Below are 24,275 nucleotides of genomic sequence, written 5' to 3' on the forward strand. Positions count from 1 at the left end.
AACAGAGGTTCTCTCTCTCTCTCTCCCTGTCTCTCTCTCTCTCTCTCTCTCTCTCTCTTTATATATATATATATATATATATATATATATATATATATATATATATATATATATATATATATATATGTATGTATATATATATCCATTCTTTAAATGTATGCGTGTATGCAAATGAATTAGATTCACGTAAAAGGCATCTGTTATATTTGGAATTATATTCCAAATATTCAGAATGTTTGCTGTGTTTGGAATTATTTTCCAAATATTTGGAAGCACATTTACAAAGCACGTTCTTTTTCGGGCAAGCACAATGTGGAACACTGTAGAAAACCCCCGCGTTGTGCGCTCTCATCCTCCAGCAAAGAGGCAGGCAGCACTCCGCTGCCGACGGGCTATAGGGAGGGGCGGATACGCAGTGACGTTGCCTCTCCGGTCGAACCTCCGCAGTCAGCTGCGATGTGAGGTGCGCTCTCGCTCTCTCGCTCTCTCTCGCTCTCTCTCGGCTAATACAGGGGCGGAATACAGCAAGGAGGAAAGGGAGGAGAAGATACTGAGAGCGGACTATCATTCGGGAGGAGCATCATGGCACCCATTGGATTAAAGGCCGTGGTCGGCGAGAGTAAGTATGCCGATGTATTATTACCTGCATTTATTATAATACGCTCTTAGCATGGGGTAAAAAAAAAAATTCGATGCGGTGCAAGAGGCATGCTGGGACTTAGGCCCAGTGCATGTGTCCTCCGCGTTCCTTGCGCATTTAGTACCCCCCTGGATGCGACTGGTCGTTGCGTTGGTATTGTGCACCCGCGCTGAACGATGGGGTGAATAGCTCGGACGTTTCTCTCGGGGATCCAGCGCGGCGGACGCGCGCCGTAATTCAGGCAGGTATGAACTAAACGCAAGTTGCTTCTTTAAGCGTTTGCATCAGAATAGCAAACGAAACGCTCTACGCTGGCATAAAGATATTCAAACACAGAAACGCCCTTTATTTTGCGTGGACATTAAACACGGGAATTATGCGGCGCTGATTTGATTCTGTACTGCAATTCCGGTTTTTCTTAAATTGGCTTTTTACGTTAAGATCATCATTCCATAATCAGAGGTTCACTGCTTAGGAAAGAAACTCTCCTGCTCTTCTCTTATTACATTGGTGGATTAGCATTCACATTAAAGAAAACTCTCCCACGGCCATTGATCAGCAGCGCTATAAGTGGCTTGAATTCCCAAATGGTTAAACGTATCACATCCTGAAATTCCCATTCTTTAAAAAAAAAAAAGATTAAATAAGAATAGCCTAATATATCCGGGAAGTTCCAGATGGTATCGTTAAATGGCGGAATGGTGCATCTTCTTCAGCCGAATAACAGTAGATGGAAGCACAAAATGCGCACCCTTCTGATGTGTGTAATCTCCGCTCCCCATATTTGTCTAGCCATGTATTACAGACTCATTTCCATAGCAGGTCAGTTTAGGAAAGAATAAGGTAACAACGCTGGTGGCCTTACGTATTTAACCCCTAAGATGCGTGCGTTGCTCTGTGTTGTACAGAATCATGAATATGCAGTAGCTATGGTGTATAAGAGTATCGAGAATGCACGGGTTGTCCAGATTTAACGGATGGCTTTAATACCCCTTATGGACGGAGACCTTAGAAGTATAGATATGAGAGCTCTTTGAGCCATTTTAAGGACCACAGGAAACACCCATTAGGCAAAATATTATACGTAAACGTCTTTCACTTTGAATTCGCAGTGCTCTGCTTGATAAGTATGTACCAAACGAATAAAATGATTATTGACAGTGATATTTCAATGTTCCATTTTAGCCACTGTCTTCTTGTACTACGAATATGCATTTTATAGCAGAAACCTTCCCTGACAGATCCCCCCCATTGATTAAGACAGCTGCTTTTGAAATCCATCAAAAACATAGAATGAACAATTAGGCTCTTCAGGGCTTGATTACTTCATTTTAAAAGCGTATTTAAAAGGAACAGCTTGTAATGAGTAATGAGTGTGACATTCCGATTAAAATTATGATTACTAAGTAAAAGTACATTTCCCACAGGAATATGTATCATGATCACGATGATTTCGATGAAAACAACTAATGCTGGGGGGATGAAAACAAGCCAAACATTTCAGATGCAAAATTCTGACTCTAGTTTGTTTTGTTGCATAATATTCGCTACAATGGGAATAAAAACACACAATCAGTAGCTCAGTAGCTACTGGTTGCAATGCGTTTCTCTTAGTGTGTATGTAAACGCGTCTATTGGGGTGCTGTGGATTAGGTTACTGTTGGATTGCGCGCGTTTATTATGATAGTGTTCAAGATGGGCCCCTTTTGTCCGCCGCACGCGCCATACCGCGGTTTAGTGCGCTCTGGTGGGGAGGTGTTGCCCCCTCGCACTGCTGTAAGGGCCTGTGCGCCCGGGCGCAGGGTCACATAGAGAATCGTTGCATGGGAAGTGCACAGATGCGTCACATTCTTCTCTATGATAAATTCCATAATAGCTAAGATTTTTTTTTTTTCCCCTGTAGTAAGCAAACGTGTAGACCCTCTAATTGGAGAACAGCTTACTAACAGAGACGGTTTATGAAATGCGGTGTGCACTGCTTGTTATGTGTTAGAGACTCAGCTGCAATAATGCATTGTGGTGCTTAGTCATTATACGGATGCCATTCAGCTACTGCTCATGTAACTGCATAGCCTGAACATGCGGGAAATCCGCTCACTGGTAAAATGTTGAAATGACTTCCAGCATTAATTCATTCTGGAAATGTGTTTAATGGTTTTGAAAGGTTCAGAAAAAAAATGTGTTTACTTATTTTTATCCTTACTGCAGCAAAGGTCAGATTTGCTGTGGAGATAAAAATGTAGTATTTGGTACTGAAATATAGCATGTAGTAGGCTGCTAGGTACTGAATGACTGTAAAAACAGAACTAGGCCAAGACAGGATCTCTGAGAATGTTGTTGTGAAGAGACCTGCATTTTCATTAGTCCAGTTCTTAAATGATTCTGTTCTTTTGTGTTCCTCGCTACATGTTTCATGAAAGGAATTGGTAGATTCTAGGACCCTGGTTCGCTATAGAATTTGTTTCAGGAAGAAGAGCAATGGAGCAAGATGATATTTCTGCCATGCTAGAGTCACCAATAAACTCAGGCCCACCACAGAACCATAGACCACTTTTAGTTTGTGTCTTAAAGACAGATGCACATATTTAGACACACACATATGCACCAACACATGCACAGAAGATTTTCTCTTAGTTTGGCAGCTATGTATCAGTTTAGGTTTAATATCTTAATATATAATTAATATCTTAATATATATTTTGAAAGCACAACAGCAGCCTCCAGTCTCAGCTAACCCATGAGAATATTCACATTTCTGAAGACTGACTGAGTGGACTCTAGGAACACAACTTCATCAGTTTATAAGAAACAATATCCATTATGTGACCATCTGAGCTCAAGCACACGTTTTTCACATCTTACAGAAAATGCCAAAAAATGCACACAGTGTGTCTGATCTGTATACAGATGCTGCAGGCATGCTGGGGATGGGATTGAATGTATACCCAAGGCCTTGGTGTCCTCAGAGATTTCGCTCAATCGCATGGGGCCATATTTGATGCATCTTATTTTGTAAGCAGCGTGGGTGCTATTGTGGTATGTCACATAAAATGCTTCCACCATTAATGGTGCTACTGAGTATCGGCCTTGCTAAAATGTCCCTTTCCTGAGGACGCACAGCTTCTGGCGGTGCTTTCAGATTCTCCTCCCACTCGCCACATTAGCAGGCCTTTTCCACACTATATCTGAGAGACGTATTTAACACGCGCAGGGATAAATATAACTAGTAATAAGCCAAAAGAAAAAAGAAAAAAAAGAAGCAGTTGTCAGGCTTCCGTGCTGTGCAGCGTAGCCCGAAGAGAGCTGGAGAGGATGTAAATGATGAGGGGATGTACGTAGAAAGAATGGATGAGAGCATGAGGAGAGAGCTAACCTGCGTCCAACACCTACATTGCAGTCTAGGGGTAATGGCGTCTTACTGTGATGTGTGTATGCTGTAAGGCTGAGAGTGGCTGTGTTGGGTTTTAATACCTCTGCCCAGCCCTACCTGATGAGTCTGGAAGTTTCCCAGTTTCCAGCATCCCCAAAAGCCATTATGGAATGTATACAGAAGTACGATTGTTCACTGTGTCTCTCTTGGTCTGACAGCACTAGTATTAAACTCTGTGCCTTATCATTAGTACTGTACCTAAATGAATCAATTCCTCACACTTGGAATAGCATTTGGTAGCTCTCTGTATGTTACTATTGAAAGGAATTCTAAATGTGCTGATGCAACCCATGGAACTGTTGTCCTTTCCTTCAGTATTCATTTCAAAGTGGTGACAGTTCTGCTGGTGGTTGTGAACTATAGATCTATCTGCTTTGATGTGCTCTTCATTCTGGAGCTAAGATTGAGTAAATGTTAAAGGCATCCTTAATGTAATGATAGGAAGATAAGGCAGTAAGTTCAATCTCCCTGCTCTCTCTCCAGAGAATACATTACCCAGAGTTCCTGCCATGCACACAGGGTTTATTAGCTTGCTATGAAAATGAGCCTGAGCAGGGGACAGATAAATCAAACTTGTGGATAAGCAATACAGCCCTGCTGCGAGCCTTGTCCACAGAGAGCGATATGGGCTGCAGCTCGGTGTTGTGCCCTTTTGTTTAGAATAGTGTGTTTCCAATGTTATGGCATGCAGCTATCCATAGTAGTTCTGCAGATTCACCAATTTGCCCTTAAATTCCAGAAAGCATAACTTTGATTACTTTCATATAAATGGTTCTAGATGATACACGCAGAACAAAAGCAAATAACAAGCCTCTGATCTGAGTTGTTCATGCTGATGGAGAAAAAAAAACAATTGTAGTAATATAACAGAATACAGCGAATCAGATTATAAGAGCCATCTTGGTGAGGTCTGGAAATCTGCATATTATCACCTCTGTAATTTCTTTAGAGTCTGTTTTGTCCATCGCCAACAGAATCTGGCCTTTTGTTATGTCTAGGCTAGATTACTGCATTGCTCTCTTATTTTACCTGCTCAAGAGCTCTGTCATTAATCTGCAGCTAGAATTCTCCTTCACAGTAGAATGAGGGATCACATTCTCACCCCATTCTTATTGTTCTTTTATGAATTATATTCTCCTATTCTTTTCTCTTATTTTAGTTTAGATTTTGAATTTGATCTTGGTCGTGTAAAGCACTTTGTAAACGTTTTTAAAAGGTTCTATCCAAATGAAATAAATTATCATTAGTAATTGCATTTATTTTTTCCTGGTTATTCGAATTTGCTGGCTTCCTATTAAATATGCTCATCTACAAAACCTCTGATGACCGGGGAGGTCAGTTGTCTTTCATGTTGTAAGGTTACTCATTCTGAACATGCAGGAGAATTATTTTCCTAATTCTTTGGAACCGCAGGACTGACTATCATGCAAACCTGCCGTCTTCGCATCTGTCTCACCTGCGGAGGCAGCACCCACCTGCCATGTCTGAGTGAGATTCAGCCGCACTCGCCCATGCAGATGGTTGCTGTGTCTGGCCTCCCATGCTGTCCCTGCTCCCCTGTTCTGCTTGAGGAGCGAGGGAGCAGCGTGTTGCATAATGACTCAGCAGGCAGGAGGTGTGCACTGGGAGAACAGCCCAAGGGCCAGCTCACTTAGCGGACGCATGCTGTCCTTGGACTCCGTATCAAAGGGAGGGGCTCATTTGAGCCTCCTCTCGTAGCTCTCACTACTCCTCAAGGACAGCATAGAGACAGATCACTGGCCCACTCAGTTTATATATATATATATGGATGAACTATCAGGGTAAAAACAGCATAATTTGAATTTAAACCATTTGGATGAATTAAAGTGTAAATTGAGAAAATGTTGGTACCGACACATCAGAGCCTATGAACACAGCAAACGGTGGTCTCTGCAACAAATGTTACAGCGTGTTTTAACAAATCATTTTACATTATTATGAAAATTATGAAAAGCATAGCTAGAGGAACATAAATAGCTCTCTGTCTCTTTAAGAGGGGAGAAAACCCTCCAAGGCAGAATGAAAGTGGGTCATGAAATCAGAAGCTAGAGCCCCAAGGGAGCCTGGGATAGCGTAGGGTTAAATTTATAGTCCTTCATGATGGGACTGTAGTAGTTGTGCTGGTGGTAGGGGGTGGATTAGGGGCGAGTGTCATACTGAGTAATGCATTCAATTCACCCAGCTCAATACATACTGATACAGCAAACTGATGCACAACAAAATTCACTCGTGTAACCAGTTACTGATTCAGATATCAGTGCACTCCTACACAAATACAGTGATGGAGGCTGGACTCCGGGAGAACTATATATGTTAATGCATCAGAGCCAGAACTTTAACAGGTGCGTTGGAGAGCTGGTCATTGCATTTTAGGTATACAGTTGTGCACTCCTGTGATAACATCTGCATCTCTCCTCTTCGCACAATTAACACCCAGCTGGGCCAAAACATCAGAAAATCAAATCAGAAAATATCAAATTTGGTTATTATATAGTCCTCCTATGATTCATAGAGACCTCAAATCCAAATCTGCTCCTTTGCAATCCCTGGTAGTTGATTAATTAAATTATTAATGTAACTGGTTGGCCACTGTGTCATCACACCTGACTCATGGGTAAAAGGAGTGTGGAACATCTGTAAGACCTGGATGACTGTGATTTGAATTCCTCTGCTGAATTGTGTTGCCTGAAGAACCTGTACAACACGGTGTACTTATTGACTGTAATGTGCAGACAGCATTACATAATGGGACTGTAGCCTTGAGTCCGACATATGTACAGATCGCAGTCCAAACCATGCCTCCACGAGTGCATTCTGAGAACAGCTAGCAACAGCCATCTAGCACTGACTGTTTTCTGTCCACCAGCTGAGCCAATCTTAAAACACTGAGGTGGATGTTGGCTCTGTTTTGACTGCCAAGGAATGTTTTGCTGCATTCCTGGAAAGTGGAAGAACAGCCCTTTTAGCTCTTCCTGTAGCAGGTGAAGATCTGTGTGGAAAAAGCAGACACCCTGCCAAAATCCCCTACACTTCCTACACTGACTCTCTGCCCTTCAGCTCCACAGCAACCTCTGGTGTTTCCTCCCATGGCACATGGAGGAAAATATATTGACACGTGTGTTAGATGTCTAGAAAAACAACTATCTATAGCAGAATACTTCAGTAATGCAATTCAACAGAAAGGGAAATGTGGTCAGTGGAGTCCAACAGTTCACATGTGTTTTCACCGGGCCTGTTGGCCTACAGGCAAAAGCTTCAGATAAGCAATCCAACTGTTGGTTATTGTAGATGATTTAAAAAAAACTGAAACAGTCAGAATAAGACTAATGTTTTCCCCTTTTCTCCTGGAAAACATACACTGGTCTTTTTGACACATTGTTTCTTGGAACCATCTCCCTGCATTACCAATGAAATGGAGTTTACTTCAGTAAGCATAGGGAACATGCATTGACTGTACATACAGAACAGCCATAACAGAGTTGGGATTAGAGAGAATTGTTTCTGTCAGCATATAATGTAACATAAACCTCAGGTTTGATCATTCTATAAAGAATTAAGGGACGGAGAAGCATTATGCCTTAGCAGTACACAAACTGTACTGACAAATAAGACAGTTCTCATGCAGACGCCAGGTATGTTGGCGGTACCGTTGTTCGATTTGGCTAAAATATTGAATAATGTAATATATGGAGCAGACAAATGAAAGGCATGGTGGTGACATCATTTAGAGATGAGCCTGGCACGAGTTGATCCGCATCCACCGATGGCATGAAACGATAGGCCCCTACAGTAGGGCACGGGAGCCATGGTGTGTGAAGCCATGATAGATGATGCCAGCTCGTGCATCGGTTCCGTCTGTGTGGATGAGAAAAGAAATGAAAGGCCAAAGGATATGTGGCTGAACACGGTACTGCATGTATGGAAAGTCGGAAATATCTGAGGTTGGCCCAGAGTAGGCGTAGTGCCGGTGGCTGGAATGAGCAGCGGCTGAGATTAGACTGAAATATAGGCCAGGAGAGCAAGACAGAGTGGAGACAAACGAAACAGGCCATGCTGATAAACGGCACATGTATGGCACATGCTGGAATGCTCCAGTCATGTGGACATACAGCTCTGTGACACACAAACAAGCTGTAATGCAAGTAATAGGAGTTTTCCTCAATTGCTGACACATTATCAGTTTCATAGAAATGTCTATAGAGACCCTGGAAAGTCTTTCTCTTCCCCAGGAGATCAGGGTCTTGCTTACACTGGGATGTGCAGCTTGATCACACACACTAGCTCAAAATAACTTCTTATAAATGACCAGGATAAATGCAGAATCTTGTTAGTTTTTTTAAGCAGTTTGCTAATCTTCAGCATTCACCGTTCATATCAACAGCTACGATCCATCTGGAGCAAGCTAGCGGCTAGCGGTCTCGCTGCGGCAGCGCAAATGTCAAACTGCAAACACTGTCTGAGGTTATTTACTGTAACGCTGCAGCAAGATGCAATCAGCAATCAGGCTAATAGTGGCCTCACAGTGTAAACATGACTGCCTTAATACGATCCCAGGATGATAGGTTTACTTATTAGAGAGAAAGACAGAGAGAAAGAGTGATCAGGTTATGAATATCAAGCAAATCACCTTTATTCCACACAGATTATTTCCTTAGTCTTTTGACATCGTATGGCACTGATCAGCCCCGTGATTCTATCTTGGATTTGGGTGTGAAAGGCTGATGGTCCAGATTTTACTGCGTTTCTGCAATGCCCTCAGAGACGCTCTCATTTTGCTCTCGTTTGTTGTCTGCTCCTTTCCTGTCTCCCTGGCGGCAGCGCTGTAGACGTGACCACGGTTTTGCCCTTAAGCATTAGCAGCCTGTGTGGTTGATTTGCCTTTTTAGACAGCGCCAGTCCATTATGGCTCTGGCTTTCATTTCTAAATTAAATCATGAGATGCAGTCTCTAGCATTAAAAAAAAAATGATTACATCAAATTTCTAGTGCATCGTCGTATTGTCATGTGTGGATTGTTATATTTTATCTTAATGCATTTACAAAGATTACTTATTTTTTACTGATTGTGAAGTGAAAATAATTTACAAATAATAACTGAAAGGCTCCTTTATCTGCGTAAATTATGTATCAAAATGTAGCTGTAGACTTGAATTTGCCTTGTGCACGCCTGTCAGTGTGACCTTTATGACTTGGTAAATTCTATTATTATATTCAATATACTTTATTTACTATATTCAGTACAACCTGATAGATACACATTTGAAAGCCAGCTAAAATGGAAAGCCTAAACAAGCAGTAAAAATGTAATTTATAAAGAGAGTGGGAGAGAGAGCACGTGAGAGAAATTGACATTAAGGTCAGGACTTGGGAGTGCAGTCAGGCTTATGTGTGACTGGCATAGGAGAGGGCTCAGATTATTGGAAAATGGCTAGCAGGTCCAGCGCACAGGGCAGACTGGTGTGTGTGTGTGTGTGTGCATGAAAGGGAGAACTGAGGGATGATGGACAGCCTTGGAATAGGGTTGGGTCAATAATCAATACTGTTGTCCATCGTTGGTGGATGAGACATCAGGATGTTGAGCCAGCATCGTCTCAGCCTCAGCTCCACCCTCATCAAAGACAGCAGCGAGAACCCTTCCTGATATAATTCGTCCCTTTGCTGTAATTTAGAAAACTATATTTATTACTTATGACTTGCTGGAGATTAAGTTGAGCCATAAAACTGCTGAATATATATTTTAAGGAGTGTCCAGTCCATACAACGGAAAAAAAAAACCATACATCAGCCATTTGCTTTTTTTTTTTGTGTGTGTAAATCAGTTTTTTTTTTTTTTACTTTATTTTTTATACAATTTACGTTAAAATGCTAAAATATTTTTTATACTTACATTATTCATGTAGGCATTTAAAAATAATATTTAGAATAATGCTTTACCTACTAATTTAACTAATACTGTTTACATTTTAAGGCAATTAATTGAAAAACTACACACACACACCCCCTCCCCCCCACTGTGATGTCATCGTCTGTCATGATGTTTCCCTATAGATGTCATCATGGTGTGGTAGTTACATAGACATCGCCCACCCCTGTCTTGGAACTCTTTTCGTCACGTTGATGATAGAGCCATATTGTACGTGAATGTGGGTGCACTGCGTTTATGCATGCAGGAATCGTACGGAGATGCTCGTTTGTCTTTTAAATGTCGCCTGCCAGAAGCAGAGCGTTGAAGTGCTGGAGAAATGACCAGGAAGGGATGAGAACACACAATTGTGCTGTAGTCCCATGTGTTCATATGAGATTAAATCCATCTAAACCTGTTAACAACATGGATAGAAACATCACACATGCAATGAGGCTTATCAAGTAAATGGAAAGATTCTGAAACTCTTTACTAAGAGGCACAATCAAATGTTTCACAGTACCAGCTTTGAAAATGGCTAAGCAGTTTGTGATTTACAGGCAGATAAGTGATAAACACTGTTAAAACTCTTTACAGAAATCATGAATGATGTCATCAAGAAGGTGAAAAAGAAGGGTGAATGGAAGGTAGGACTAATTTCTTATTTATTTATAACAAATTACATTTCGAATTAAATTAAATGACAACTGGATTAACTGGGTATTTCTTAAACACAATTCTCTTAAACATTAACACAGACATGAGAAATCATGATTTTAAAATTCTGATTTTTGAAGCAAAATAGAGGCAATTCATTAGACCTAGCTACAGATACAACATTGGCAAATGTACGGGAGAGTCTGCTACAAGTTGAGTGAATTTTAGTTAAAGTTAGCTGGGAGATCAGTCACAGTAATGCTGGGGTGCTTAATGATCATTTGCTGAATTTTAAAATTCTGCTTCCCAGTCACAGGTGTTCCTGCTTCATTCAGTCCAGCTTATACACTCCTGGAAAAAAGTCTTTTACTTTAGAAGCAAATAATAAACAATATTTGCCTATGGTATAAACTGTACAGGAAACTCATAACCTAGTCTTTGCTTCTCAGTCAATCTTATGATCTTAAATTACAGCATTATCTCATACTAAATGTTTTTTTTGTGTGTGTGTGTGTGTGTGTGTGTGTGTGTGTGTGTGTGACCTCTGCACAGGCCCTGGTGGTGGACCAGCTCAGCATGCGCATGCTCTCCTCCTGTTGTAAAATGACTGATATCATGACAGAGGGCATCACAAGTACGTCATCATACTCCTTTTGGGACTTTTATATTCATGACACACACACACACACACACACACACACACACACACACACAGTCTCCATTCTCTCACCTCAGGCTCTTAGTACTGTATATACCAGGCTACATAGTTCAGAATGCTGCTCTGTGAAGTTAGCTGAAGGTATTTTGTTGAGAGTAATTTATTATGTTACAACCCATAGTTCTAAATGGCAATGTGAATGTAATGTGCAACGACAAATGCAGAATATCGTACTGCACCTTTCCCTCACTCACTCACTCACTCCCTTACTCACTCACTCACTCTCTCTCTCTCCTTTTCCAGTCGTTGAAGACATAAATAAGCGGAGAGAGCCTCTTCCCACCTTGGAGGCCATTTACTTGATCACTCCTACTGAGAAGGTATAACCCCTCACCCTCAGTTATGGCTTCTTCTGCTCTTAGATCTCTCTGATCTAAACGAACAACAAACAGACGTGTCAGACCGAACAATGCAGAGAACATGCAGCCAGACCTGACGACAGTTCAGTTCAGAGCTGTACGTCTTTTCACACCCTCTGTCTGCAGTCGCTCAGCGGGATCTCACGGCTCACGCTGACCATATGCTGCACACTGTATGAAGCAGCACAGCACCAAACACATTATTGACACAGCCTACGCAAACAACCATGGGTTGATGCCATGGCAACATGCGCACACGCACGTACACAACAAATGTCAACTTGCATGCATTTATGTACACATGCACGGCTTCTCAACCCCTTTTTTTTGTCTGTCTCTGCAGTCTGTACAGACCCTCATGACTGACTTCAAAGATCCACATTCATCGAAATACAAGGGGGCTCATGTGTTCTTCACTGACTGTGAGTAGGGGAAATATTGCCCTGTGTGCAATATTGCCATAATACCTGATGCTAAACACATTATCATTAAAGCTGGCTCAGAGCCAGGCTTTGCTCACAGTGAGAGAGAGAGAGAGAGAGAGAGAGAGAGAGGGAGAGAGAGAGGGAGAGGGAGAGAGAAAGAAAGAGTGAGAGAGAGAGAGAAAAACAGTTTAACATTACAAGCTAATTAAAAATAAATGTTATGTAATAATATATCCCTATCATTATATAAACCTATTCACTTATTTTCCAAAATTGGAAAAATTAATTTTTCGGTAAGTTAGGGGATGTGTAGACGGTGTCAGACGGACGTTGATGCCTTTAGAAGCAGTGTCTGCTAAGGAGGTGCTGCAATAAGCTCTGTGTGTGGTCTGCAGCTTGCCCGGACCCCTTATTCAATGAAGTGGTGAAGAGTCGGGCTTCCAAGTTTATCAAGACCTTGAACGAGATCAACATTGCCTTCCTGCCTTATGAGTCGCAGGTGAGAAACACAGAAGTGCAGAGAGAGAAAGAGAAATGTGAGAAACAGGAGACATGAGAAAGCATGACTTCTGCTGCACACCAATGCAGTAAGAAATAGATCAGCCACTGAAATTAGCATGCAAGAGTCGGGGTTTCAGAGGAAGACCATTTCAGGATGACGGAGCTCTGCTGAGTAGGAGAGGAGGAAGGATGGCCAGGCGGAACAGAGATTGACTTAATGCACTGGTGAGATTGGCTTTGGTTGCATATACGGAGAGATCCAGAACAGCTCGGAAGGTGGAGGGGTGGGAGGGGGGGCTGTCTGTTCCACAGTGCTTTGCTGCTGATGCTGTCTGCAATGATTAATTCAGTGGACTCAGGAGCTGTGCTTTGCTCTTGGCGTGACGCTGCAGCTTGCAATCTGTCAAGCCTGTCTCTTCAGAGACGCATCATTGGCTAAAGCAGCGTTCACATTGACTGACAGCCAATGAGAGCCAGCCATGGGCAGGAAGAGGTATCAGAGGAAACCCCCCGCTGAACAGAAGGGCGGTTGTGTCAGCATGTCCAAATAGAGGAAAGGGTCAGTGAAGGAGGACTGGTACAGAAAGGGAGAGAGATTGAGACAGAGAGATAGAGAGAGAGCGGAAAGACGGGAGCGCAGGAGAGGTGTGGAGACTAAGGGAGAGATAGCAGGGAAGGGTAAGCAGGAGACACAAAGGCAGAACAGAAGGTCTGGGGGTCTGAAAGCCTGGAGCCCGTCAGTGTGGGTTTGCTATCAGGTCCTTCATTGCCGGAAGAGAAAGAGAGAGAGAGAGAGAGAGAGGAGAACAATTCAGAGATGTGTGTCCAGTGTGTGGCTCAACTGCTTAAATAAAGATGTTCATATATAACGTGTGTACTGATAATGAGTCTGCGTGTGTGTGTGTGTGTGTGTGTGTGTGTGTGTCCAGGTGTATTCTCTGGACAATCCTGATGCCTTTCAGAGTTTCTACAGCCCTCATAAGACACAGATGAAGAACCCAGTGATGGAGAGATTAGCTGAGCAGTTGGCCACTCTGTGTGCTACGCTCAAGGAGTACCCCGCTGTGCGATACCGAGGGTGAGAGGGGGCAACACAAATACCACACCCCCTTCCTGCCATACCGTGTGGTTAATATTCAGTGTCCCTGTATTCTAAGAAAATAAAACTCCTGTTTTGAAGGATTCATGTGGACATGGTACAGTCGGAGTGCTTATGCGCTGCTGAAGTAGAGACGTTTATCATCATTTTGGAAAATAACACTAGGAGGGCTCAATTATATTTATACTGGAGCTGAGCCAGTGGTAGTCACTATGGTCACAGTAACCACCTATGGGAAATGCAGTCTGACTGCCTGCATGCTTTTGTCTTTAAATGCAGGGAGTACAAAGACAATGCCACCCTGGCTCAGTTAGTGCAGGACAAACTGGACGCCTACAAGGCAGATGACCCCACAATGGGAGAGGTAAGTGAGAAGGACCCCCCCAGGCTGGGCTGTTACGGCTGGTGGTACAGGATGTAACCCTCCTCCCCCTTTCCTGTCTGCAGGGTCCAGACAAGGCCCGCTCTCAGCTCATCATCCTGGACCGGGCTTTCGACCCAGTCTCGCCCGTCCTGCATGAGCTCACCTTCCAGGCCATGGGATACGACCTGCTCCCCATCGAGAACGATGTCTACAAGTGAGATTCTCGCGACTGCCGTGGTTGTGCATTGACGGGATCGCATCGATGCGTGCACAGGGGCAACCCGACCCCACGGACGCGCTCTGGGCGGGGTGGGGGGTGGGGTTGGGCGAAGGAAGCTCCAAAACAGGTGCCTGAAAAAAGTGGATGAGAAAAGAGAAAACTTGCCTTAGCGCGCGTTGTCTCTGTCAGGTACGAGACGAGCGGAATGGGAGATTCCAGGGAGAAGGAGGTGCTGCTGCACGAGGACGATGACCTGTGGGTGTCCTTGCGACACAAGCACATCGCCGAGGTGTCCCAGTGAGTAACGGACTCCTTCCTCCCTTCCTGTTCCTCATCTGTCTCCTCCTATTTCCGCGTTCCTCTTTGTGCTCCCTCTTCCCCAACCTGCATCTACCTACTTTCAGCTTTCCTCTCCATGTTTAAAGCAGAATGTTCTTGTTTCAGTTCTGCCTTCTCCTTTGCAGGGAGGTGACAAAATCCCTGAAGGAGTTCTCTGCCAGCAAACGAATGAACACTGGGGAGAAGGTACAGGAAGGGAGGGGCAAGGGGGAGGTGAAAGGGAGAACGAGGGGAGAACGAGGGGGGCGGGCATGAGGGAAGTCATCCATGGGCAGGAACGGCAGCCTGAGGAGGATGGCCTGGTTCCTCAGTGCTTGTTGGCAGCCATGTCTGAGCTATGATGACTGACTCACTTTATGAGACCGCAGCGGGATTAGTGCTGATACACGTACCGACACTGCACACGTGCGCACACACTCAATGAGGAGCGCTCCTTACAGCTGTAGCACAGTGGAGCATAATGGACTGACTGTTTTAGGTGTTGATATTTAGGCAGTTGAGGTAACGGCATAGACAACTTTCTCCTTTCTGTAATAAGAGAATGGAGCCCATGTGTGCCTCAGCTGATGAAGGTTCTTGTCATGTTTCAGACCACTATGAGGGACCTCTCTCAGATGTTGAAAAAGATGCCACAGTATCAGAAGGAGCTTAGCAAGGTAAGAGAGGTTCACTGACCACAGACCAGGCTCCTACCAAGGAAGTTCAGGTATGACTTCCTGAAGATGCACAGTATCCTTTGTGTTAGCTTTCAGCTTGAAACCTCTGTCTCTGCAGTACTCCACTCACCTGCAGCTGGCTGAGGACTGCATGAAGCACTACCAGGGCACTGTGGACAAGCTGTGCCGTGTTGAGCAGGTAGCTCACACACCAGCGCCACGCCACCGTAGCAGACGCACCATCGCCACACTACTGTAGCACACTACTGTAGCTCACGCAGCAGGAAAGAAAGATTAAATCAGTTGTTATCCACACCAGTGTAATGCTAACTTCCATTACTATGTGGGAACTAGGCAGATTCTGAACTTATATTTCATTTAGTACTCACAGTATGTGTTATATTTACATTAATGAATAGAAACTGAACCCCTAAACCCATCTTGTTGTGCAGGACCTGGCTATGGGAACAGATGCCGAGGGAGAGAAGATCAAAGACCCCATGAGGGCTATCGTGCCCATCCTGTTGGATGCCAACGTCAGCACTTATGACAAGATCCGTATCATCCTGCTCTACATTTTCCTGAAGAACGGTGAGGGGGAGAGAGAGGCGATCATGTGCACTGTTCTTTAGATTTCCGGCCTTGGTGGATTACGTGTATTGAGGCTAATCTGGGACGCTGTGTGTTTGTGTGTGGCCCCTCAGGAATCACGGAGGAGAACCTGAACAAGCTGATCCAGCATGCACAGATCCCGCCCGAGGACAGCGAGATTATCACAAACATGGCTCACCTGGGCGTACCCATCATCACAGATGTGAGTGAGCCTCTGAGGTCCCCGACTCAAGGAGTGCTCCGCAACTCTCCTGACTCACCTGTGTGCTCTGCCTGTGTGTGTCTGCATAGTCCACCTTGCGCCGAGGGAAGAAGATGGACCGCAAGGAGCGGGTCAGTGAGCAGACCTACCAGCTCTCCCGCTGGACTCCGCTGATCAAGGACATCATGGAGGTCAGACTGGACACTGGCTCTGGAGTGGGTGTTCGTTTATGTTCGCACGCGCGCGTGCATACATATGCGTTTCTTTACTAACATGCGTGGGTTTTGCAGGATGCCATTGATGACAAGCTGGACACTAAGCACTACCCTTACATTTCAACTCGTTCTTCTTCCTCATTCAGCACTTCAGCAGTCAGGTATACGCGTACACACTTACATAAACACACCCGCACACATGCGCGCGCGCACACACACATTACACTAGTATTCTGAAACTGAGGAGACAGAAGTAGCAAAGAATCAATAATCATTTGCAGCTGGAGGGGGAGAGCGAGGAGCACAGAGATCGATACCCTGATTGGTGGCTTGCACTGCGGGGGTGGGGAGAAGAATCAGGCCCCATGCATATAGAGGCAGTCGCGCTAGGAATATAACCTCCCCTCCCTTGTCAGTAATAACTGCGCTGCATGCGATCCGCCCTGACGACGGGCCAGGAGAAGGCCAGCTACGGCAGTATGTGTACACTGGGCTGTCTGACCCACCTCGCAACATGGGCCCATTGATCGGACTCCAGCTCAGCAAAGCTCGCACCGGTTTCCTGCTCATTATTCCTGCCATTGACTCCTCTGGAGAACAGGTGTGAGGAAGAAGGGTGTGTCCACACGGTCCGATTTTGAATCTTAGGCTGTAGAACACCCCTGAAATGTCACGTATGGTGCCGTCAGTAAACTTGTGTTGCTCCTGTGTCCACCTACTGCTCCTCACCGTCACTTGCTTGAAGTCACTAATTCATATTCTACTTGCATAATAATCTAGTTTGCTCAAACTGACACTAACATTGCATGCGCATCAGTTATCGGGAGAGCACCTGCCTAAGGAAACGTGGTCTGTAGACAGCCTTTCGCTATTAAAGCAGCGGTCTTGTCTGTTAATGTATCCCTTCCCTGGCAGTGCCCGGTATGGCCACTGGCACAAGAATAAGACCCCTGGAGAGTACCGCACTGGGCCCCGTGTCATCGTCTTCATCATTGGAGGCGTGTCCTTCAGCGAGATGCGCTGCGCCTATGAGGTCACACAAGCAAATGGCAAATGGGAGGCCATCATTGGTGAGTCTGCATCTCGGTTCTATATAGTGCAGTCAATGTAAATTAAGGATAGCAGATTCACATTTGTAGAAGCTATGGTACTGCAGAGTAGTGCTTTAAACTTGAGGCAACATAGTTTACTTCCTAATGCCTTTGAACTTAGTGAGATAGTGATATAGTCTTTTTTTGTATAGTTTATTTTCATGCTGTTTTGACAGGATGGTCTTAACATGAGTATATCAAGACCATTCTATCTAAGGAATCCATAAGTCCAAAAATACTTCTGAATCCTAACCTACATGTGAGAAAAAGGCAAAACCAGGTGGAGGAGGTTGGGATTCCTGGATTTATGAGAGATTGATGCGTGGAAATAGTTGCGTTACCCCCTCTTTCTTTGATATGAACAAAAAGTGGCAAAAGAAAGCAAGCGGGAATGCGGTGTTGGATGAAAGCTGAGCGTGAAGCCACCTTTGTTCCTTCACAGGTTCCACCCACACGCTCACCCCAACCAAATTTCTAACGGACCTGCGGCACCCCGACTTCAGAGAGTCCACTAGGGTGTCCTTTGAGGACCCCAATCCCTCAGACGAATGAGAGAGACAGAAAGAGAGAAAGGGGGAAGGGTGGGAGAGAGAAAAAAGAACACCGAAAGTAAAAACAGCCGTTCAAAGAAGCCCTTTCTGAGCCGCTACAGCACAAGGGCTTTCTTTTCCTCCTTACTACCACACCCTATGCGCGGTTTTCCTCCGCCCAACCCACCCCACCCCTTCAGGGATGAGCATCAGGCTCATTGCATGAACAAACTGTCAGTCTAATGAAAGTCCCACCTGCTGCTGATCACAAGCCAACCACAGACCACATTGCAACAAAAGACACTGTTGTCAGACTACCGTGTCACATAGATCTGCAGCAGGTGGAGCCTCTTAGGATTGGCCATGCAACGGGTGCTGGCACTATCCCTGCTGCTTCCCATTCTCTCCGTTGGGTGGATTAACCTGCACGGCCCCTAGTACATGCCCTCTAACCCAGGGGCAACTTGTCTATGGGCCATGATGAGCTCCTAGAGTTGCCCTTCCTGCTTTTTAAAAATTGATTCACTTTTTACGCAGATTAATCTACCCTAGAAATCCATCATATTCCAATTGTTTTTGAACAACAAATACAAGAAAATCACTTGCATCAAATCAACAGTAATTTGTTTCAGAATGGGTCTTCGATGCTGGGTTTCAGAGGACAATCTGGTTTCCATACGCTTTATTTCTATAATCCAGCTCCTTTAAACCACCGCATATCACAAGTCTACATGAGCAAGTGGGCGTCTGCATATTCTACACAACACATTCCTTTTGCTTCTGCAAAACTGGACAAATTGCTGCATTACTTATTAGAGCAATTTGGCTTTGTGATTCTACTGCAGATGCCAAAGCTTGAAATGTAGCTGTGTTTTCTCAATATGCTTTAGTGCTAAATAGTCACCACAAAATCCTAATTTTTTTTTTTTTTTTTTTACATCAGTTAAATTTGGTCCTGCTAATTATGAGAAGAGTAATTTCTATTACTTCCACAAAGAAATCTTTTGAACAGTAACGGCTACGTTCATATTTCCAAGCTTAATGACTCGAATACGACTTTACATCTGTTTATACCTCGTTTAAGATGATCGGATCATGCTCGGATTTTACCTGACCGCATGAACAGCCAAGGCGGCACACACTCGCCGCACCGCGATATGATCATTCAAACCACATTCAGGGGTGATCATACGGATGTACACGTTTAATACAAGTGCAAACTGAACGAGTTAACGATATCTGCATAAAGCGCATAACACTTTCACAAGTGCTGCCGACGCGACACTTTCTCATACGTTAAATTGAATGTCTGGCATCGTATACGATGGAGTAAATTACGGCAGCTGCCAAACCTTCTGCGTCGAAATGGCGTGTGGCTTGGTGTGCTTTTCTACACTCATACGTTTGGTCGGATCTTGCATCGTTACAGTGGAGACGCATTTTTAATGAAAAGTGTAAACCGAATCCGGCCAAATCCAGTTACAAAGCGGATTTGCCATACGTTTCACAGCGTAAAATGAAACACTGATCTGACACATCTGATTTTTTTCCAGGGCCGTGTGGACACACAAATCCGATCTTTTCTAATCCGATTTGAGTCGTTTACCAGTGTGGTCCTAGACCTGACACGTATCCGATTCGTCGATCTGATCATCCACAGCTGTTTTCCGTCCTCCAGAACAAAATGCGGTGCACACCTGAGCTACTAGAGCGTCCTGTTGATGGTTTTAACACCATGACTCATCCAACAAATAAAATAATTTTTTGCTGCCTGTGACGCGGGCAAAGTACAAAAGTGCGCACGCGTGCTGCTTCGGAGACAGATGCGGTCACTTACAAATTATGAACGCGAACCCTCAAGATGGGCAAGTCCGATATGAGCAAAAACTGTAATTGAACATTGTGGCTTTGTAAAGTGAACGTAGCCTCAAATGTGCAGTATCCCCTGTGGGGCTATGAATCCATTTCAGTACAGATATTAATTTGAAATCAGTTTGATACATTTAGGTTTGGTTGAGATTTGTTTTTCAACCAACTATAAACCAAATTTTACTTCATAAAAATAAAGCATATATGAGATTGTTTTCTTTGGTGACATTGAACAAATACAACTGCATTTAATTTCATGTTGAACCATATTTCTTAAACAATGTTGGATCAACGTAGATCCAACAATTACACCTCCCCCACCCAAGGATATTCATGATCACACTCTATTAGATGGCCCAATATTAACCAGAGCTTCAGGATTCATCAGTGGGTCTTTTAAAATGGTCAGCTATCAAGCAGTGTGTTTTCTTCATACTTTAAGACAACAACTGCAAACCGATTTTATACTCTATAGAGTCATCAGTATCGCTGTATAGCTTTAGAATAATTTTGAGTTACTTAACATTGGTGTTCATGTTTGCAGTTCATTTTAAGACTGACCTCCTAAAAGTTCTTCAGCCATCCAGGAAATATAAAATATTATTTCTGAGTAATGTAGGGTTGACTGAAGATTTCTGTATTCATTTAAGATGCAAACTCTATAATGCCTAAAATTACTGTACTCTGGTTTTGGGTACTCTATTATATATTTGCATAGTTATGACTACACAAAAAAACATACTTGTACATACATAGTTAACTTCTTTTTTTTTTTCAGTGCTCCTATTTTTCTAAATCATGTCTATTATGAAGCTGAATATGAGGAAAGCTGATTGACGCAAAGTAACAATTAATAAACAAAACACTACTGCACTAATTTAAATCATTTGTATACAAAGAGAGTATCTTACCACACTGCATCTCTGAGCATTTCTGCGATTTTCAAAGGCATGCTTACATCCATATCTAATAATGACATATTAAACTAAGTCTTCTAATGCTATAACCTTTTAATTCTTTTTAAACCAGATTATCATTTTTGAATGATCTCACTGAAAATTGTCATCAAGTGCACTATACCAACCCTAAACCCATTTATTTGACATTAAACACTTCCCAAACTGCACAACCATTTTATATTCCACAAACTAAAGTTTGTTTCTTTTCTGTTTGTTTATTAAAGTCCATTTCATTTCGTAAGCACATGAGAGCTACATAGTTCATTGTGCTTCTAGACAGAGCACAGCAAAGCTGCATGATTGCTTTATGTGGTTAACACGTGAGTGAGTTTTTTCCAGTCAGAACCAAAGCAAGACCAGTCAACTGTCTGTGCCAAGTTAACTTACCTACCCAGCGCTGCACCTTCATCCATATCGAATCCACTCTGTCAGGGTGCAAATCTTTCAGTTGCATAGCCTTTTTCCTCTGGGTTGTTTCTAAGCCCGTTAACTGGTCTGTTTAGCAGCCACTGCCCACGTTGCAGGTGTGACACTGCTACACAGCTGCTGGGTAGTCCTGGAACAGACGTAGCAACAATGTGCAGCTTTGCTAAAGAAACAAACAACTGACATGTATAATACAAGGACACCAAAATGGACTGAATGAAACATTTGTTCCAGCTGTTTACAATGGTCTATGAACAATGCAGTTTAAGCTATCAGACCATTATAAGGAGGACTCCATATTTAAGAGGGACAAATGTTCGAATAATTGTAAAGCTACTATTATTGTTAAGCTATTATTTCCTGTTAGAAATGTGTCTTCAGCTATGTATCTGAAGAAGACAGACTCATTTCCACTCTTACATTATATTCACAGCACTTAATGGACTATAGGTCTCTTTATGTACTATTAAGCATGTCTTAGTCCAGCTCATATGCCTTTAGGGCTGACCTACGTCTACAGATGGGACCTACTGTGAGATGTCTTGGTTTGTAGTCATTCTGTCCTTCTGAAGAATTTGTAGGAATATTGCTTAAATGAAAGCTGAATTCCTCTCATGTCATTTTTAACATTCATGATATATTTTGGTTTCATCTCACATTAACTATTATTTTATACTGAAATGGATATAAGAGCTGAAAACACATTTTGAGGTTGGCTGGCGTACCTGCTCAGTTCTAATTCTTGTGCTTGTTCTTCTCCGTTTCTCCCCATGGCTGCTCTCTCTGCAGGCTCCACCCATATCTTCACTCCTACCGTGCTCCTCGATGCACTCAAGGCCATGAACAAACCAGATGAGGATCAGACAAGCTAAAACCAGACCTGCCCCATCACCCAACAGACACCCCTGCTCCTATATAACTGTGTATGCATCTTGCTCGAAAGAAAAAAGCTAAAAATGAAACAATGGCAACATTGACAAAAAAAGTTATATATATAAATATATATAGTATGTTGAAAAAAAATCATTGTAAGTATTCTCATGTTTTACAATGGATGCAAATGAATAAACTGTCAAAAATAAGGTTTAAATATCAAAGGCAATTTAAAACTGAAAGTACCAAATGTAATATTGTATGCTATGAAACCTGCTAGAATGTGTAAATGGTAAAGACTTACTTTGTTTGACTCCTTAGTTGCTTGGTGTGATTTCCAGTGACTGTGGGTGAGGGAGGGACTGTATGTATAAGAGAGTCAGTGAAGAAATTAACTATATCATTTCTCATGCTACATGCTGAACTGCTGTCTTTCTGAGCTCTGGTTTTAGACTCCTGGATGTATACTGTTAGATGTGCATGCTATGGAATCTATTTTGTGGCTGCAATGGTCTAAGACAGAGAGTGCCCCTAGCTGGTGTAAATGTGGTTTTGACAGTTACTGGGAAGCGAATGGGACATCTGTGACAGAGAAGGAAACCAAAGCAGTCATTTGTCACGGAATCATCCGGCAAAGTGCGAGAGACACTGTACATAGTAAGCGAATGCGGATACCATCTCTCCTCCAGCCACAGATCTGCCTGAATTTACTTGCCACAACCTTTCGTTTTATTCCTCTGCAGATCTCACATTTTAGTGTCAAAAAGGCCATTGCTTGCAAATGTTTGAAGAATATTTAAAAAAAAAAGGGCCAGCTGTATTTCAGTATTGTATCCTGTCAGATTAAGTCTTCTCATTGGTTAGTAAACAATGTTTCACTTGGCCATGCACTGAGTAATGTGTTGTATATGCCATATGTTGATGTTTTAACGTCTCACTGTTGGTTGGTGATATTTCTGACTGTGAAGTAGTAAAACATTTCCTTTGAAAATGCCAATGTGAAGCCAATGTGTTTGTGATGTTTTAGCTGTAGTTGTAGTAGTAAACCGGAAAAATAGCAACTATATATTTGGTTTGTCTGTTAGTTTATCTTCTGGTGCAATGTTAAATCTTCCACTGATGAATGGCTTTGCAAAAAAACAAAAAACAAAACAAAACCCATAAACCCGTTTATAACAATTTCTTTCTGTTTATTTCTCTATATTCCTATTGTATTCCTCTGTTCTGGCAACAGTTTGTATATTATGCATTACTGCTCATTTTCTGTGATGCAATTCTTGTTTTTTGCTCAGTTCTTCTTTTTTGAGTTTGCTGTTGTAAAGCACTGTGTCTTCTAGATTTATATCAAATTTATTTATCAGAGAAAATATTAATGATAAGTTAGTCTATCCTTAAACTGTTCAACTTGCTGAGATTCCATGTTTGCGAGCGTTGAAGCACAAAAGTATACTTGATGTGTACCAATGTACTAAGGCTGTCTTAATAAATTGGCTTCCATTACAGAACTGAATATGTACATTCACTTATGCAAAACATCAGTGGTTGTCAAGGAAATGCATTATACATTTAAAGTAAATGTCACCCATTTAAAGTAAAAGTCAATCCTGTTATATCAGTAAAAGGAGTGAACTATAAACTCACTAGTCTAGAAAATTACCTGCCAGAGTCCTCATGATTCTGAAGGTGGCACATTAGTGTTTATTCCCATGAGATAAAAACAGCAATATACTTGCAGTGATGACATGGTCATATTAATATAAGCAAGTGAAAGAGTTAATTTCTCTCTAAAGGAGAGGTTAGAGAAAATACCGTTTAAAGATACATGTACCATTTTTATTAACAATTTTCTAATAATGGTACAAAAGTAGAAAATGTAAGACTCATTCACAAACTTTCTTGGTTCACAAATTCATTAGCGTAATCAATTATATGCCCAATAAAATAAAACGTATATAAAGAACTCCACAGATCTACACCATCAACCCGGCTTACTTAGAAAAACAGATTGCTGTGTCCAGATAATGTTAGTCCTATTACCACAGCCCAGATGATGGAAATGACAATTATGCTACATCATATTCAATATTTCACATATTGACCACCCAGATCAATATGATATTCTAAATCATATAGATAATGGATCATTAAGACATAAATGTGTTATACTT

At 42.6% G+C, this 24,275-nt stretch overlaps 1 protein-coding gene across 2 annotated transcripts; it reads left to right on the forward strand.

The window, feature by feature from the left end:
- The first annotated feature begins 412 nt into the window (after nt 1-412).
- On the forward strand, nt 413-23,609 carry stxbp1a (syntaxin binding protein 1a). Of its 2 annotated transcripts, XM_035527426.1 has the most exons (20): nt 413-619; nt 10,590-10,639; nt 11,202-11,283; nt 11,611-11,687; nt 12,070-12,148; nt 12,547-12,650; nt 13,582-13,730; nt 14,031-14,115; nt 14,199-14,329; nt 14,525-14,632; nt 14,800-14,860; nt 15,265-15,330; nt 15,449-15,529; nt 15,783-15,921; nt 16,035-16,144; nt 16,234-16,335; nt 16,435-16,520; nt 17,275-17,429; nt 17,893-18,059; nt 22,024-22,114. In XM_035527426.1, exons 1-19 carry the CDS (start codon nt 583-585, stop codon nt 18,000-18,002), a joined length of 1,812 nt encoding a protein of 603 aa, XP_035383319.1. In that variant the 5' UTR covers nt 413-582; the 3' UTR covers nt 18,003-18,059; nt 22,024-22,114. The 2 variants fall into 2 exon arrangements, with proteins under 2 accessions (XP_035383319.1, XP_035383320.1); XM_035527427.1 differs by lacking the exon at nt 17,893-18,059 and having other exon boundaries at nt 414-619; nt 22,024-23,609.
- Nucleotides 23,610-24,275: the final 666 nt, after the last annotated feature.

Source organism: Electrophorus electricus, chromosome 6 (genome assembly GCF_013358815.1).
Source record: "Electrophorus electricus isolate fEleEle1 chromosome 6, fEleEle1.pri, whole genome shotgun sequence".
Lineage (NCBI taxonomy): Eukaryota > Metazoa > Chordata > Actinopteri > Gymnotiformes > Gymnotidae > Electrophorus > Electrophorus electricus.

Excerpts from the sequence above, each read along its gene's own strand:
- stxbp1a (XM_035527426.1), top strand. The coding sequence starts at position 583 with ATGGCACCCATTGGATTAAAGGCCGTGGTCGGCGAGA. Across the intron at positions 620-10,589 it reads AAAGGCCGTGGTCGGCGAGA|AAATCATGAATGATGTCATC; the intron begins GTAAGTATGCCG and ends AACTCTTTACAG. Across the intron at positions 16,145-16,233 it reads GCGTACCCATCATCACAGAT|TCCACCTTGCGCCGAGGGAA; the intron begins GTGAGTGAGCCT and ends GTGTCTGCATAG.